At 43.2% G+C, this 18,316-nt stretch overlaps 1 protein-coding gene across 8 annotated transcripts in view; it reads left to right on the top strand.

The window, feature by feature from the left end:
* Positions 1–18,316, top strand: part of ICA1 (islet cell autoantigen 1) — a 128,730-nt gene that overhangs the window by 18,000 nt on the left and 92,414 nt on the right. For 5 of the 8 annotated variants that reach the window (XM_059728971.1, XM_059728972.1, XM_014603226.3 and 2 more), the window contains exons 3-6: positions 5,383–5,554; positions 9,842–9,914; positions 12,248–12,371; positions 17,864–18,062. In XM_059728971.1, the coding sequence (XP_059584954.1) occupies positions 5,383–5,554; positions 9,842–9,914; positions 12,248–12,371; positions 17,864–18,062 (568 nt within the window). The remainder of the gene's footprint in view (positions 1–5,382; positions 5,555–9,841; positions 9,915–12,247; positions 12,372–17,863; positions 18,063–18,316) is intronic. The other 3 variants (XM_059728973.1, XM_019498040.2, XM_019498041.2) reach the window with 1 other exon arrangement.

The following is an 18,316-nucleotide window of genomic DNA, read 5'->3' on the forward strand; positions in this document are numbered from 1 at the left end:
CTCATGCACTTACCCATACTTCAAGGTAAGGTCTCTTATTCTTCTTGGGGCCTTCCAAAAATAGGGTGAGTGTTATACTAGGGGGTGTGCTATACAGTATGTGAGAAAATATAGTACTTTTACTGCTGAATACAGACTGTCAAATTGAAGTACTATTAGGTGATATTCAAGTAATGTAAAAACAAATTAATCAACTACAGGGAAGAACCCTGTTGGCCTGAAGTCAGGCAGAAGGATTTTCATGTTATAAGACTGAACTAGCAGGTTCCTCATGGGTGGACCTTTGTCCACTCGTGGAACCCCACTGATTTCAGTTGGACTCTGCCAGGATTGAGGGCTAAATTAGGAAGAAATAATTTCATTCTGTAATTCTGATCAAGCAGTAGCAGAAATTCAGAAACTTAATACACTTATTAGTTTTTATAAGATAAAAACCTGTTTTTAGGGATTTCTTCTCCTGCAATAGCAGAAATTCAGAACCTCTCAGCATGGTTTCTGTTTAGATAGAAAATCAGAGACACTGAGGTGAGGTATCTGCGTAGAATATTTTTTTTTACTAAAAAAGATCACCAGGTGCAAATGACTAGCCTTATAGGCCACGTGGCATCCACACAAGCAGGGGCTTGCCTACTCAGCAACACAAATAGTAGTGGCACAAATTTATGCCACTACTTTGTGCAGCAGTGAACACCCCTGCTTGCATGCTTTGCAGTGAGACGCATTGTCCTGCTCTACCACGTGCTGTAAGGAGGGGCTGGCTTGGCCTCAGCAGGAGCTAGCCATCCCCTGAGCCGAGGCACCCTGGTCCCTGGCCAGCCAGGGAATGGCACGTGGAGATAGGGAGCAGGCAGCCATGGCCTGGCTGCTGCCCTGATTCAAGGTACACTGCACCCTAGCCAGCTGCTTCATGGTTGGCTGGGGCTCAGTGTGCCTCAGTGCAGGGGCTCCACATGCCTCAGCACAGGGGCTCCACAGTGGAGACCCCATGCTGAGGCACAAGGAGACGGGATCAGCCAGCCCAAGACAGCTTGCTCCTCCCAGGCACACTGCGCCCCAGCCAGCCAGGGAGTGCCTCAGCACAAGGGCTCCACAGCGGGAAGAAGTGCAGGAGCAGGCAGCATTTGTCCCGGCAACCTCTACTTTGGCATGGGTTGCATCGCTTTTTTTCCAGGTTTATTTTTTTTGCCCTGGCACTGCAAATTAGCAGTGCTGCACACTGATTAAGGTACAACTCATGTAGTTTGTGGCACTCTGAAGAGGTTTGCAGTACCACAAACCACACCTGCCTCCGTGTCTGGATCTAGCCATAAGGTGCAAATCTACCCTGCCTTCTACAAGGAAGAACAATAATGTTCTCTCTTTCCTGCTTCATAACAAATAAATAAATACATTGTTCTGTATTTAGAAAAAGTTGTCCACTTTTTTGTTTTGTTGGGGTTTGTTAAATTCCTGCAGTATTAAGACATATTTATGATTAAAATATTGAGTAGAGCCCTACACTAAAAACAAAAATTTTCCAATTCTGTCTACTGAATATTTGAAGGAAACACTTTCTTACATAAAATCTGTTTTTAAAATGCTGATCATTTCAAGCATAAAGTGGAGTCTATTTTTTCCAGACTTTAATTTAAATGTAAATTTTACTAAATTATCATTTGGAAATACATACAGGTTTCATTCTTCAGATTTCTCCAATATGTGCTTATTAATTTGTCTAAAAGGTCTTTTAATTGGTTATTAGAGTTGTTGACCAAACTCCTTTCCTGTCATGTTACATTTCCAGCCTGATTATACTTGCACTGACTCCCAAGGAAGTAGAAATTATGACTGGGTTACCCAAATAAATCTCTACCCCCAATGTTTTTGTTTGGCTACTGACCTGAAAAATCAATTAACTGCATAGTTCTAGTGACAACGTGACTATACTTGAGATAAACAACCCTGGATGTCTCAGGCCTACACTGTGCCCTGTGTGCTTGCTGTCCCATGACTTCACTGGAGGTCCACATGGGCATAGCAGGCTGCCTGTGCAAATCACAATGAAAGATTGAGGCTTTAAAAAAAATCCTGAAGTGTGAACTACAAATTTTCATTTCTAGTTTATCTCTTGTTAATAATTTTTTTTTTGAGGGTGTATGTGAGGTTTTAATATTTTTCCTTAAAGTGACTTAAGATTATTTTTATTTTGACTTGTTATAAAATACATTGAAATGTTATTAAAACTAAAATATGACTTATTCGGAGAAATAAGTCAAAGTAAGAAAAACTTACTTTATAGCAGGGGAGTCAAACTCATTTGGCCCTGCATGACTGGTTTACGAGCCAGGTGAACTGTGAAGCCAGCCCTGCAGGGCAGATTGGGCCCAGGGGTTGGACCACGGTGGTCAAGGGCCCCAAAGGCCGCCGCACCAAGCCCCCTGCCCCACTGGAGCTTTACAACAGGTACGAACCTCTTGCAGCCCCAGCAGAGCCTGCTGAATTGCCAGCTCCCACAGGCAACATAGGCGCTACTGTAGCTACTGCCCACGCTCTCCCCAAGACAAAACGCAAAGTATTTGTTGTGGGAGACTCCATCCTGAGTGCCCCGACCCCTTAGACCGGGAAGTTTGCTGCTTCCCGGGAGCCAGAATCCAAGACGTTGCGGAGAAGATCCCTAAGCTCCTCCAGCCCACTGACTACTACCCTATGCTCCTCATCCATGTGGGCACCAATAACATGGCTCGGAGTGCTCCCAGCCAGGTCTTGAGGTGATACAGGGATTTGGGAGCAGGGCTTAAGGGGCGCAGGTGGTGAGAACTAGATAATGATAGACTACAAATATTTTCTAGTGAGAGGGGGCGCAGGTGGTGTTTTCTTCAATCCTTCCAGTCTTGGGCTGTGGGCTGAGGAGGGAGAGGAGGATCCAGGTAGTCAACCAAAGACTGCAGCGCTGTTGTCATCGGGAAGGCTTTGGCTTCCATGACCACAGTCCACTCTTTGGTGAGAGAGGCAGTGAGCTGCTGGGAAGGGATGGCCTCCACCTCTGTCTGCTGGGGAGGAGGCTCTTCTCAGCCAGACTGGCTGACCTGCTCCACTGGGCTTTAAACTAAGCCTGCTGGGGAACCTGGGGACTACTGCCACTGCTGGCCCACTGAGCAACCCTTGCAAAGCCAGCACACCAAGGCATTTAAGGGATCCCACCCCTGCCCCAGCCCTGGAACAAATGGTAGGCAAGGCAAGGGCCCCCAAGTGGACTTGCATACCTATACACAAATGTCTGGAGCTTGGGGAATAAACAGGAGTAACTTGTCCTCCTGCTAAACGCAAATAACTATGATGTCATAGGGATAACAGAGACCTGGTGGGACTCCACCCGTGACTGGGCCACAGGTATAGATGGCTATACCCTTTACAAGAGGGATGGAGTGGACAAAAGGGGTGGGGGCATACTGACCTACTGAGTGAGGTCCCTTCTGACCCTAACATCTATGAATCACTCGAAGACCAGCACTGCACCCTCCCAAGACTGGCTGGAGAATGTGCCCTGTGCAGTTTGCATCCCAGACTGGCCAGAGAGAGTGCCACAGGCATCCAGCATGCTGGGGGGAATCCTGGACCAGTGCTTCCAGGGTGCTGCATGCAGCTGTTGAGGTGGTGGCTATTTTGTGCTTCCATCCACACCACCAAACCAATGTCCAGGGCTGCTGCTCCATTACCCTTCTTGCCTTTCTTCTCCTGCAGCCCATTACACTACTATTTATCAGGTTACTGACTCCCAGTTAACATACCATGATGGTCTCATTGTTTTAAATCACTTTCCCCTACTTAACAATAACAACAAAAATAATTATATCAAACACTGTATCACTGTTGAACACTTATGTTTCCTAATGGAGTTACGCTTCTCTATAGCTATTAAACATGTAGTGAGACAGCTGAGCAATTATATATTTTACAAGTATTACACTTATACAAGTTTATACTTTCTTTAAATCCTTTTAGAATAATTTGTCAGATTTGCTAATATTTAGGGACCTACCGAATTCACAGTGGAAGTAAAGTGCGTAATGGCTCCTTTAATCTTGCATGTTCCCCTGTGTGCACCTCATCCCTTGCCCCCACCCCTCACCTTGCTGCTGATTATCGGAGGACCCTGCTGTCCCTCCTGATCAGCAGGGAAGCTAAAACTGCAGTTTTAAACATGGCACCATTTTTGCCTCCTTGCCAGTCAGCAGCAAACAGCAGGGCTGTCCGGAGCCCCTCAGCCAATCAGTGGCAGAATACTGATGCCATATTTAAAACCACAGTTTTTGCCTCCCTGTTGATCAGAAGCGAGTCTCAAGTGGGATCCCTCCACCAATCAGCGGGGGAAGGGGGCCAGGGAACCTGCAAGATTAAAGGAGCCACAGCACACCCCACTTCCACCATCAATTCAGTAGGTCCTTACTAATATTAAATCTTTTGCTTTGAATGATTTGCATAATTAATGCAGCTTTTTTAGATGTTTTCAGGTTTAAGATGGTATATTTTCAAGAATTTATTTTCTCCAATCATTCCTAAAACATGTCAGTATCCTATTAAGAAGCTAATTTTTTATGCCACTTAAACTGTAAATGTAGGAGGATGCACTTTCTGTTCTGGCTACACTTTTAATAGTTTTATAAGAGAGGTAGAGAATTGTCCCTCTCATTAGAAAATATTTGCAATCTATCATTATCTAGTTCTCACACTACTTTTGTATATACTATCTATGCTGAGGTATCGGAATGTCTTATGCATATAGAGTAGTTTGGGGTGGTTTTGCTTATTCTACACATTCAGTTGCAGACAGGGACAATGGCAAGGGAAACTTGCTTATACAAAGGTGATCATTGAGAATGAAATTCTGACCCAATGGAGGTCAATGGCAGGACTTCCACTAAGTATCCAATCAAAATGGAAGAATTTCTAAAAATGAAATATCAATTACTGGCAGCATTGCACATGAACCATAATCAAACAGGAGCATTATAGAGAGTTCCAAAAATAAGACTGGAAACACTTATGAAGATAAATAATCATGTTAATACTGATCAAACTAAGGCAGTGGAGAAATATAGATTTGGTAGATGGTAGTAGCATTGAAGTTCAGAATTTCCAGATTGCAGATTAATTGAATTCTAAGGTTTTAATTCAAAACTACCTATGCTATTTCATTACCACAAGTATTCGTAATTTATATATATATTATCCTGCTATGTTATACGTATAAGAAACTATTTGTGCAAATACTGGGCACTTACTAAGAATGTAAATTCCTTGTCTTCTTTTTTCCTTTTATTTTCATTTAAATGCTATAAATATCCCATTTGAAGTTTAATACAATGCTTCATTAAACAAGATTTACTTTTAAAATGTTTTCAGCAGTTATTCCAGGGAATTTTATGACAGATATGCTCAAAGCCAGGAAAAATCTGTGGTCAATAAAATGCAGCAAAAATATTGGAAAACAAAACAAACTCTTATTAAAGTCACTGGAAAGAAGGAAGATGAACATGTTGTGGCCTCAGATGCAGACCTGGATGCAAAACTAGAGGTTTGTAATGAATTTTCAATAAATATTAGCAATTGAAATATTTTTACAAATCAGATAGACTAATCAAGTGTCTGCATTATAATGACATATGTGCATGCACCATGTTTTATTTGTATTTGTAATATTTTGGCTGCAGTGGGACAGATGAGCGGGTGTAGCTAGATTGTTGGCTGTTCCCTGTAGCAAATTATTAAAAAAATTAAATTAACAAACTTGTCAGTATTTTGCCTCCCGATCATAAAGTTCTCAGCAAGCCAAAACATTAGTGAATTAGAAATAGAGTACAAAGGTGGAAAAATTAGCGAAGGGAATGAACCAGTTTTCTGCAACCATGTAAAAATTGTGATTTTTGTTAGTTTCTAAGTACTGTAGTGAAATTATTAACCTTACTTTTTTATTGCTCTTGGAGGTGAAATCTTAGTGTCCTGGCAACTTTCACATTGGCTTCAAGGGGGACCCAGAGTTCACCCTGATAGTAATAACTGCACCTGGGCATTAAGGTTATGTCTTAGAAAATTATTTTATACCTATATACGTTCCCCCTGTATTTTGGGTTTTGTTCAGTGAACTACTATATAGTGCTGTTGGCACAGAATACTATAGATAAAGTGATTCTAATTCAATAGTCTTTTCATTTCTGGTTGAAAATTGATATATGAATATAAGGTATTTTCTGACATTTTCTAATACAGGAAATATTCTTTTTGAGCCTGAAATCTCTAATAACATCTCTGCTACCAAGCCAGAGTGCAACTTGACACAAAAATAGCAGATTAATTTGTGAAGTAACTTTAAAAGAAAAAAGAAATCTGCTTACTCTTATAAAATCACAATGCATATTATACAGGTATTGTAAACACAGAATATAATATACATATTTTTAAAATTCTAAAGTAACACAGTCTTATGTATTCCAGAAAGCCTCTCGTACAAAATTTAAAGTATGCATTTCTACTTCAGGCTTTTGTACAGAGGGAGAGAAAGGAAGAGGGCTTCTAAAAAACAAATAAATTAGGCAGTATGTCCAGCACTTTTATCACAATAGAAACTGTTTTACAGGTATTGAATGTGTTGCTTTTTAAATAATTAAATATATTTATTTTATGATTTCTTTATCATATCTTGTAGAAGGAAATATGAATGGCAAATTGTTGACTTCTAGACTTAGCTTGCCACAATTTTCAGCTGAGGCCAATATGATTAATTCCAGGGGAGGAGGGGACTTTGCTTCTGGTAGTCATTAAGTATATGCATATCTTTCTGAACAGTAATTTCATTCATGTGCACTGAGCATTTTACCCTGTCTGTATTGCTTTTGTGGCAACTGTTTATGCTGGGTTATGAGCCAGCAGGGTGGTGATGTAAAACCCATTCTGAGAAATGCACACAGAAAACAATACTTTGAGTTTGTCTTTTGAGTTACTGCCACATTGATTGTGTTGCAGTATCATCAATAAAAAAAGCATTGTTAGCTGCAGTGTGATTAGAAACAAAGAAATGAGGGTTTGCCAAAGCAAAAAAGGACAAGCACTTTTTCACTTGGATAAGTTCAAAACTCCAGTTTGTGCTCGCTGTTTCAATGATGAATAAATGTTTAGCAGGTCACCTGATGTTTTGACAAAAAAAAGAATACTCTTATGTCATCCTGAGATCCTATCTACAGTTATGTGGCTTACTTTAGGAGGCAGGATTGTAGATCAGACACCAGCTGTATAAAAGTCCATTGGTGCCGGGAGGCCAACATAAGCAATGGCCGGGTGGGGTTTAGGGGTGGGCAGGATCAGGGTGGCTATCAAGTTCATGGGGTAGGACTGGTGAGTCCATGGAGAGGGTTGTCAGTGAAGGGGTTGGAGGGCTAAAGCTAGCCCTGTCAGGATCGGGTGTGGGGGAGGGAAGGAAAAGCACAGCCCTGGGACCATGCTGCAAGTATGTACACATGTTCCCAGGACTCAATCAACAATCACGCAGCTTGTGATTGAGCTGGCCATTTTTTGACCGATCTAACCATCCTGAACATTTGTATAACCCTCGTTAGTTTGATCTAAATGAAACCTTTGTACATACCCTTACTACCTGCTTTGTATAGCACCTAGTATAATGACTGAGTCTAATGTGGGCACTGGAGATGCTGTCATAATAGAAATCATAATTAAGAAAGTTCTTTTTTTGAGAAGGGTTTATTTCAGAACAGAAACCAACCTGGTCACTTTCAGTTTATTGTAATTGACAACCTTGCTTTGATTTAAGTCTTGCAAAGAGATATGCAAAGAGGGGGTTTAAATAAAGCCAATAAATTTGCACCTAAACATCCATTTTGCAAGTGTGCGGGCCGGGTGCGAATCCGCGGCCCTTGTCACGCTGCACGCGGGCTGTGGCCGGCAGCCCGGGCACGCCGGGTCAGAGAGGGCGGGCGCCAAGCTAGAATTAGGCACAGACGCTTAACGGTAGATTTTAAGATTGTTTACTTACACCGAGATGGTCGCGGTGCAGGCTGAAAGCTTGCTTGAGTTGCGGTTACAAACAGAAAGAACACGAACAAACATGTGGAGTTTGCTAGGCTCCACGCAAACAGAACTCTGGATGTCCTGGACAAGCACACCACAAAGCAGAAAACTCGTAGATACGTCTTAAGGAAGGTTACCACACGAAGACGGGAAGAGGTGGGCGGTGGATCAGGCCGCCAAACTCCTCTGGATCTCACACAGGGTTTCTATTACCCTGCCGTGTACCCAGAGTCCCCACGAGATGGATGTGGAGTCCTCTTCGGCTTGGGCGGAAACCGCTCAAGCCTCTTATACGGCTAGCAGGCCAATCGCTAGCCGCCACGTGGGAATAATTTAGAACTAGCCAATAGCGGGGCACGAATTTGCATTCGAATAGAGGGAACTCTTTGCACCGTTCATTTCTGTGCTGCAAAGAAAATGCACCCTGCAAAGACAGCTGCAAAGTGGCGGGAACTCTCTCCTTTGCACACGGGTTCTCTGTGCAGCAAAACTCCAACATGCAATGAAGCTGTAATCCCACGGGGATAATTCTAGTGCCAAAGCACACACAAAATCATACCTTTGGGTCATGACAGCAAGTTTGTAATTTCATATTGAAACACTTTAGTAAAGATGAAGTTGGGATATGGTAATTATTTTTTTGATATATAATTTTGCAGAACTGCACAGAGACTACATTATGGTAGTGTTAGAGTGATGTTGTCCAGGAACTGAGAGAGGCAAGACATTTTTTGAATAATATCTTTTATTGGATTAAGTACACAGTTGGGATTTTAAAGCTTATCTAACTTTATCTAAACCATGCAGTTGGTCCAATAAAAGATATCAGCCAAAAATTCCTTGCCCTAGAGATTCTTTATTTTCAAGCATTAAGATATATCTTGGATAATGATCAACCTATTTCACCTTCACATGGCAAAGTGGCACATACATTGACACCTTGGGTGTGATCAAGTGTTTGCAGGACCTGGCTCAGGTTTAGGCAGCTTAGTTTAAGCTGCCTAAACCTGAGCAAGATCATCATATGTAGGTGTTTGCTGCTTGCTGGGAGGAGGTGCAGGAAGCTGGAGGCAAGTAAGTCAGGGGAGGGGGTTGGTGGGTCTGCTCAGTTTGGAGAGGGACCACTGGGGGAGGGGGGATAGCCCAGGCAGGGTCTGGAGCAGGGTGGGGCAGAGAAGAGTGTAAAAACAGTACCATTCTGGGGCTGTGCAGATTGACTGGGCTTTCCCAGCCCCAGGGCTGTGCTGTGAGCATGTGCAAGTGTCACTAGGTCAGGTTAACCCCATGCCAATCTAAAGTTAATTCTTGTCTAACTTTAGAATTAATTTTAGATCAAGTGCACCATTTTTAAGGTAACCTAAACTCTGTGGATGCTTGCATGCTCAGCCATTAAGGTTGTCCTAAGCTCAGTTAGGGCGATTTGTACATGCTGTACCCTTAACTCAAGTTATTTGGCGCTTGGTCCCAGTCTGGGATTCAGTGCAGCTACACTCCCTTTGTGCTCCCCTTCTAAGCATACCCAGTAAGCTGGAGTGGGGCCATGAGGCTGTTTGCCAATAGGGGGAATAGAATTACCCAGGCACATGCATAATGCTGGGCAAGTCCTGAACCATGAGTTGCCATAAAACCATGACTAATGGATAGGGGGAAGGTCTTTTACCCAGTAGCTTAGCAGTAAGGACACTTCCCTAGAACAAACACTTTTAGAGACTTTTTTTCTTTCTTTTTAGTGTTTCTTGCACATATTTTATAACTTTTGTGTTGTATTTTTTTTAAATTTCAGTTGTTCCACTCAATTCAGAGAACGTGTATGGAGCTGCTTAAAGCAATTGAGCTATATCAAAAAAGGATCTGCTGTAAGTATAATTAATGGTACCAGTTAAGCTGGGAGGTGAGTCTGCAGTATGGAACTAACTAATGAGGGGAATGCTTTTCTTATCATATTAAAATTGAAGCTAGCCTTCCATCGTAAGGCCATTTTTAAATGAACTAATATGGCCAAACTCCACCACTATGTGGTACAATAGTTAAGAGTTGGAATCTTGAGTCTGTTTACTTTTTGGCTTGCCTACATTCAGAGTAGGAAAATGAAATAAAAAGGAACTAGAGTGGGAGATAATCACAATAACTATAGCGGTCAGTTTTATTTGGTGCAGTGTTACAGGTACTTGCCGAGTCTTTCCCTTCTTCCGTTTTGTCTAAAGGAAAGAACTTAAGGGCTAGGGACAGAAATTACACAAAAAACAGTATAAGTGATCGGAAACCACAAATCTAACACAACAGAAGTTCAGTGCACATAAGCTACTTTCAAAATGACTGAAACTGATTTAAGATAAACCTGGATGGATATAGTATCAGACCTTAACTGATTTAGGTTAAATCAGTTTATTAAACTTCTGTCCCAGATTCCTCCCAGAGTCAAGTTAACTCACGGTCCCCCAGCATCCCAGGATTCTTTGGAACCCCCCTCACTCCCCATTGCAGGGTGGGCAGACTATCCTTGGCCCAAGCTGTTAGTTCTAGACAAGCAGGGAGGTGTGCAGTAGCACCCCTGGGCTTCTGGCATGGGCCACTGCAGCCATGTGGCTGCAGTTCTGGAATCAAAAACGAATGTCTGTTCACTTGATTATCAGTTAAATCTGCGCAGCATAGACTAACCTACGAAGATTGAATCCATTCAGGCTTGGTTTTTTTGATTGCCTATTCTTAGTCAAGGTGGTGTTCCAACATACGGAGATAAAATGAGACTCCACAGTACTTCAAGGTATCAAAACAGTAGCATTTCAGAGTAACTTTCCTTGGTTTCCTTCATATGAAGAGGATGTATGAGCAACATGGTAGAAGTATTAGGCCTCTGGCAAACACTACATTTGTTGCATGTTATATGCTTGTATCACAAAACATCATAATATATGATCTGATAAGAATTAAACTTTAAGTTTAATTAGTCTGTCTGATTTTAAGAATAAGTTTTATCCAGCTTATTCCTGGATAAAAATGGTGGATTAGCCACAGAAAGTTGCTCATTGAACAGCAATTTTTGTGGACCAGAAGTACCCCACAATAATTTTAAAGTATGGTCAGCTGACCTGTGCCAATACATGATACTTGCAGATAACACATGGAAAATGTAAGCTCTCCTAAGGGTATTGTAGGCATAAATCAGATTTGATTGACACTCAGCCCTGTTGTGCATTAGAGAGAGAACTTATTTTATAACATTATAGTTAAAATAAAAATGTTATTTCTCTCCTTTCATATGTCATTTGATTTTGGTAATATGTAATCTTATATAGTATGTAGAGAGCTAGGAGTAGGTGTGAAAGGCAGTCAGGTACCAAGTATGGAGAATTCTGATTTGTGAGGAGCAGGATAGGGACAGGTGCTCTGGAAGAGGAGAGAAAGAGGCCATGTTGAAGTATTCTGTCATAGTTCAATGTCTTGATAATGCAGCAATATGTTTACCTATATCAACACTAGACACATCCAACATATAAAATAACTCCCCTTCCCCCCACCCTGTCCCCATACACACAGAGAAAATTCAAAGGGTGAGACTTTTATGCAGCTTTTGAAATATCAGAAGAATTATGAAATGATCAGACAGTTCCACAAAATAATTTTGAAAAATTACATTTAGCCTGAATAATTAAATTCCAAACTAAAAGTTAAGTTTTGTAGTAGAATATTAAAAAGACAAAACAGAAGAGAGGTAGGGAGGGGATATAACAGACAGACCCTTAGCTGGTATAAATTAGTATTGACTTTAAAGGAGCCATTTGAATTTTATGTCAGTTGAGGATCTGACTCTCAGAGCTTGAAAAAAAAAAGGGAATAAAACAATCAAGGGAAATAATACCTTAGTCAGGCCACAATAGGTTGCTTCATATGATTTCGCCGAGCTAATACTTGCATTCAAGCAAGAAATAGTGCATTCTCCTGTTGCCTTTCAGCATCAAGGTAATTTTGAGATTCTTGTTACACTACACCAAACTCATTGACAGATGTGCTCAACTGAATCTGATCTTCTGTTTCACAAACGCAGGAATTGTATGAAGGTTAATTAGAAAAAATTCTTCTGTACTGTGTGGCTTGAAGTGACTTACCCTATTTTTATATTATGCCATTTTAAAACTGTTATAGCCTGTTAAATTGCACATGTTTGCTTTCTGCTTTATTTTTTTATTAGTTTTGTCTCAGGAAGAAAATGAATTGGGGAAATTTCTTAGATCACAGGGTTCTCAGGATAAAACCAGAGCAGGAAAAATGATGCAGGCTACAGGAAAGGCCCTCTGCTTTTCTTCTCAGCAAAGGTATGTGTGTCATCTTCTGTAGGGGAACGCTGTTCTGTGGCTTTATTTATTTTGAACTAAATTTTATGCCTTAATATTTTTTTCAGTGACCTCAGTGACTAGGTCAACATGGTTCCATTAGTGAATAGCATAGCTGCTTTGTTCAAAACAAAGCATTGGATAATGAACATCAAGAATATCCTATGTTTATTTTGGGCTAGAATTTGGTTATTAGCGCAGCCAGGGAGAACCATGAGTGAGCTATTCGTGTAAAATATATGGTATAAAGCACTCAGTAGGATTTGTGCTCCTGACTTGACTCATAAATAACTTACAGGAGATTTAAAAAAACAAAACAAAAAACCCCCCCAAAACTGTATAACATAAATCCAGTCTGTCCTAACATACGCTATGGCAAACTAAACCTTTTGGATGCGTCTGCACTGGTGCTTCTGTGGTGGGACACTGTTGAGCACACTCTGCACAGTCATTCCTGCTCCAACCCAGTAATGCAGCAGTGAATCCACTCTCTGGAGGACCTCCTCACAGTCACCCTCATGACCTTTGTCACCAGCGTGTTGGTGAGTGGCTACAGGGAATACTCTCAAGGTTCACCTACATGTGCGCTTTATTGTGAAGCTGACTAATTAGCTCTGCAGTAAAACCTCACTGTCTACATGAGTGCCAGTATTAGGGTGCAGTAGATTAATTAACGCCACTGTAAGATAGTAGTGTTGGGGACAATACTGTCTTACGGTGGAATAATTAACTCTGCCGAAACAGAATGTGACTGGGGCTGCCTGGGGCACGATGGTGGAGAAGCTACCTGCCACCCACTCTCTCACTTTAGCACCCTGTGGCCCAGCCAGCCCTTCCAGTGCCCACCCAGAGCCTGGGGCTGACCCCTCAAGGCCCCTGCCAGCCCAGGGCTGCTCCACCGTAGCTCTAACTGCTGCAGTCCCAGGTGCACATGAAGATTCTGTGCTTGGGAGCAGCTGACTCTGGGGTGAACTGCGCCATAGTTTATTCATGCGCACTAATTGCAGGTGTAGATGCATCTCTCTTCCTCCAGACAGCCTCCCTGATGCATGCCATGGTTTGGGGGGGGGGGGGGGGGGGGCGGTACTTGAAAACATGCCCCCTCCCCCACCTGTCATACTGTCTAATGCCAAAAAACATGCATCAAATCCGACAATGATAGTGTCTAATAGGTAGGGATTAACCTAAGTTGCTCCGGCAGTGTGTTGTGTAGCAGCTCCTTTTAATTTTGCTCATTTCTCCATACTCCCCTTCCCGCTGCTGATTGGCCGAGAGGCCCTGGTGGCCCCGCTGTTTGCCGTTGATAAAACCGCAGCATATTTAAAACTCTGGTTTTTGCCTCTTGGCTGATCAGGAACAAGCAGTGAGCGGAGCTGCCAGGGTCATGAGCGGGGTTGCCAGGTTCCCTCGACCAATCAGCAGTGACAGGGAACACGGTAAAAAGGTCCCCTTTAATCTTTTAAAGGAGCTGATGCACAGCACACTTCCAACATGATTTAGGTAGATCCCTACTAATAGGGGGCTGGGGTGGTGCAGGCACCAAGGTGCACAGTTGACAGCACAGAGGTCACAAGTTTGAGGCTATAGCAGAAGCACTTATGGCATGGCCTGTCAGATTCCAACAAAACTGCAAACTCTGCTAAATAACTTGTCACAATGACACAGAAAAGGAAAGTGCCTAATAAGTTACCTTTGATATGACCTATTGGCTGAACAAAAAATGTGTTGTCAATTTAAAAATACTCAGAGATGACATATTTCAGAAGGTGGGCGTGTTGGCTACAAATGTCCAACTTGGGATCCTTAAAATTCTGGTTTATTAGGCAGATTGAAACACTGTAATGAAGTTAAATCATAAACCTTGGGGCTGGTCCCCCCACACACACATGCGCGCACACACACAGTAGCGAGCTACAAGAGTCAGGTATACCTGTCCCACAGGCGCTGGAGTCTGCCATCGATGGCCAGTCGAGGCTTCTTTCAGCATGGTGTTATCCTCCAGAAGGGGGTCGCCGGCTGGTCCTTCTGGCTGGACAGGTCAGGTGCTGGTCAAGCTGGAGACCAAGAGGGCGCTGCTGAGGGTCACTTTTCACTGCTTTTTATCTGTCCTTGGCAGACTTTGGTGACTCCCCAGTTTTCAGGTTTGCCTAATCCAAGGGTCGTTGACCCTTGTGGGACTTCCCCCTCGGTGGCTACTGAATGGCATCTGTCAGCCCCAGGGGTCGTCCGCATGTACGTGCAGGTTTGGGAGTCCGTTGATGAATTTTGAATAGGGCTCTGGGAGTGGTCGATCTGGAGATATTCAGCCCGAAAGTTGGTCCCTGGCATTGATTAACTGAGACCAGGGCTTCTCGCCCTTGAACAGTGAAGTTTAGAGATTTCCCGGTTGCTATATTGTCTCCTATTGATTTCTTCCATTGGTTCATCTGCGGTTTTCCTAGGTGTCAGTTGCTGCCTGCTACTGTGTTACCCATTCAATCACTGATTCACTCGCTCTTTCAGGGGCTCGCCTGATACAGGAAGGCGGCAGTTTGATTCCTGCCCTTGTTAACATTGTTACAATGTATAACTTCTGAAACTAAACACATTTAGTTAAAAGGTGAGGAGTATAAAATATAAGCTACAAGAGTAATGCCATGGCACACAAATAGATACAAATACTAAAATACAAGGGGAGATACAAAATACACACATACAAACTTTAAAACACAATTCCTTATCTTATACTGAAAGAAAGAGGAAGGAAGAAAAGGTAGAAGAAAAACATATCCAAAGAGGGGAGAGCAAATGCAGGCAAGAGGAAAAGGGGGCTTTCTGCTACAGGGGCGGTGTTTGTTTTAAAGCTGCTTATTTCCTTCCTGTGTTTAGTCTGTCATCTCTCTCAGAATTTTTGAACCATCCTCATGTTCATCTTAGAGTCATGATTGCTCTTTATTTTTGTTGTATCCCTACAGCCATCTCAGTAGCTATAGAGTAGGTAGAGGTAACAGTTCCAGTCCTATGCTAACTAGATATTCCCCTATGCTAAGGAAATCGCCAGGTAGCTAGTTAAGCCAGGTTTTAAATCAGCTTTGCACTGGTAGAGGGCTGATTGAATTTGTCCCAGTGAGCTTGCCGCTGGCTACAGGCAGGGGAAAACAGCAGCAGTAGGTACAAAGTACAAGTTAAAAAAAGCCCTATTTTGAAAGCCTTATCACGGTAATCTGTTGGAAGAATAAGGAAGGCAATAGTGTCCCCTACTGCCTCTTCATAGTTAAGCCTGAAAACAGAGTAAGGAAATTGTAAAAAAATACCTTAAATCTTCATAAATCCTTTATTCAAAATCCTTTGAAAACTTAGGTAACTATTTGCTTGACTTCTCAGTTTACCTGTGCATTTAAATGTTATGTTTTTAACTCTAGTACTAATGATCTGAGGTTTAACATTACTGTCTTGCCAGATCTTATTTGTTTCTGGATATATACCATAGGACTTTCTGATAGGGGTGTGCGAAGTGGGTAGTATTCTATTCGGATACGGCTTCAGCCCGATTGGGGAACACTGATTCAATTTGCTTATTTGGATCAGTGTCCCAATTCAATACAGCCGAATCTGAAACCGGAGAATCAGCAATTCGTCCATAGACACAGCTTTATATGTGTTTTTTTTTTTTTTTGTTTTGTTTTTTTGTTTTTTTTATGTACCTCGAGGTACCAGGCGCAGCTTGTGAACACCAAGATAGTGAGGTGGATGGGGCTTCTCACGGGAACGCGAGGGGGGGGGCGGGGGGGGGGGGCGGTGTCCCTGATGTACTCAGCAGCAGACCCAGAAGTGGACTGAAAGTACTTCTGGTCCACTTCTGGGTCTGCCACCAAGCATGCAGGGGATCCCCTCTGGCTCAGCGATTGGCCATGGTAAGACCCCAGGTGCCCCCCCCCCCCCCCAACCCCGATCCAGGAGGCACCAGTTGCCAAGCCTGGGGGTGGAGAGGGGACCCCCACACGCTCTGTGGTGGATCCAGTTCTGGTACTTCTGGTCCACTTCTGAGTCTTTAAAAATGGTCCTCTTTCATTGACTTCAAGTTTCAAATAATTTTGTATAGAGAAATCATGATTTGCATAAAATAAACACAAAGGGTAAAAAGGGATGTCACCAAGCAAAGTGCATGTCCCATCAGAGCTGATCTGCTTCATTGGGTGAATTGCACATTACCTGTGGTCCCACATCTCATAGGAACCCAATGCAGGACCATGGGCAAAGTGTTCTCCTTGCTTGGGGATTCCCCATGTCCCTTTTTGGTCCATCCTCCTTGCCAGGACCCCTGTCAACCCATGTGTCACACAGGGGCACAGGTTGGTGCAGAGGCACAGGGCAGCTCAGGACCGTGGGGAAACTCCATCAGCCTGGGCCTCCACACTGCCACTTGTGACGACCCATGATTCCACATGCCAACCTGTACTTCATGTCCTGACAAGGAGGCACAGTGCAGTACACAACCCTGGAGCATTCCTGGTACTGCCCCCCCCACCCCCCCCCGACACTGGGACCCATGCTGATCCATACATTACACGGAGGCATGGGTCTGCAGATCCCAGTGAGAAGGCATGGGACACTAGGAGTTCCTTAAGTCCCATGCCGACTTGTGCCTTCCTGCTAGGACCACACCAAACTGTCTCTACATGAAGCACAGGATCTTACACAGGTCCTGGTATGGAGGCATGGGACCACATGGGTTTTGGCTTGGAGGCACAGGCCCTGGGTCTCATGCTTTGGTATCAGTACCTGTATGGGCTTTTTCTGCTTTCAGAGATGCACCCCTGGAGATCCTGGGCCAGGTCTCTGTAAGCAGGGAGCCCCAACTTTTCTTGCTTATAGAGAGGTGCCCTGAGATTCTGTGGGGTGTGCCTCTGTAAGTGGGAAAAGCCAGGCAGGTGTTCAGGGGCTTGAGGGACCAAATCCTGTGTGGGAATTCCAAGGATGCTCAGGATCTGGCCCCTCAGGCATCCAGACCACCTGGCCTGGGGCAGCTGGAGAATGTGGACAACTCTAGGCTGCCCAGGCTCTCCTGTTACAGAGCCAGTAGAGGTCTGCCACAATAAAGTGGCACTATTTTACATTACGTTTTGTTGCAGCCGCTGATGGCTGCACACATACCACCTGCCAGCACAGGTGCCAGAGCATGGCACACAAAGGCATTTTGATGCATGTGCCTTGGGACGGATGGCAGAGAAGAGGCCCCAGGCTACGTCACAACAAGGATCAGACCCTTCGCGGCTCCCCCACCATCTGCCCCAGGCATGCCAACATCTTACAAGTTGAGGTGGTGTTTTTGGCACTCTGCCCAAAAGTATTGCTGACCCTTGGTCTAATCTGTCAGTTGCATGCATGTAAGAGAAGCCTCTGTTAAATTTATTTTTCTTTTGATTATGATTCAAGATTATACTTTTTTGATGGGGGGGTCAGTTTAAAATTCTATTTTTTTTTCCCCTGTTTAGATTAGCGTTGCGTACTCCTTTGAGCAGGCTGTATCAAGAAGTGGAGACTTTTAGATATAGGGCTATCTCAGATACCTGGCTGACAGTAAACCGAATGGAACAGTATCGAACTGAATACCGAGGGGCGCTACTGTGGATGAAAGATGTCTCTCAAGAGCTGGATCCTGATCTTTACAAGCAGATGGAGAAGTTCAGGAAGGTATGAAGTTTCCTGTAGTTTGCTGGAGGGAGAATGCCTGATGAATGGTGATGAAGTGTGATTTTTACGTCCTGTGAGGAAGTTATAATTGAGCAGCACTAAGGATCTTATTAATCATAACTGATTTTTTCCATGAGACAGAATTCCACATCAAATTAATTGGTATATTATATCTTTCATAGAAGAAAAGTCTGTAGGGAAAGATATGGTAGCAAGAAATCATGGGTTTTTGTAAGTGACTGGTTGTAATTAGA

Source organism: Alligator mississippiensis, chromosome 5 (genome assembly GCF_030867095.1).
Source record: "Alligator mississippiensis isolate rAllMis1 chromosome 5, rAllMis1, whole genome shotgun sequence".
In the NCBI taxonomy this organism is placed as follows: Eukaryota; Metazoa; Chordata; order Crocodylia; family Alligatoridae; genus Alligator; species Alligator mississippiensis.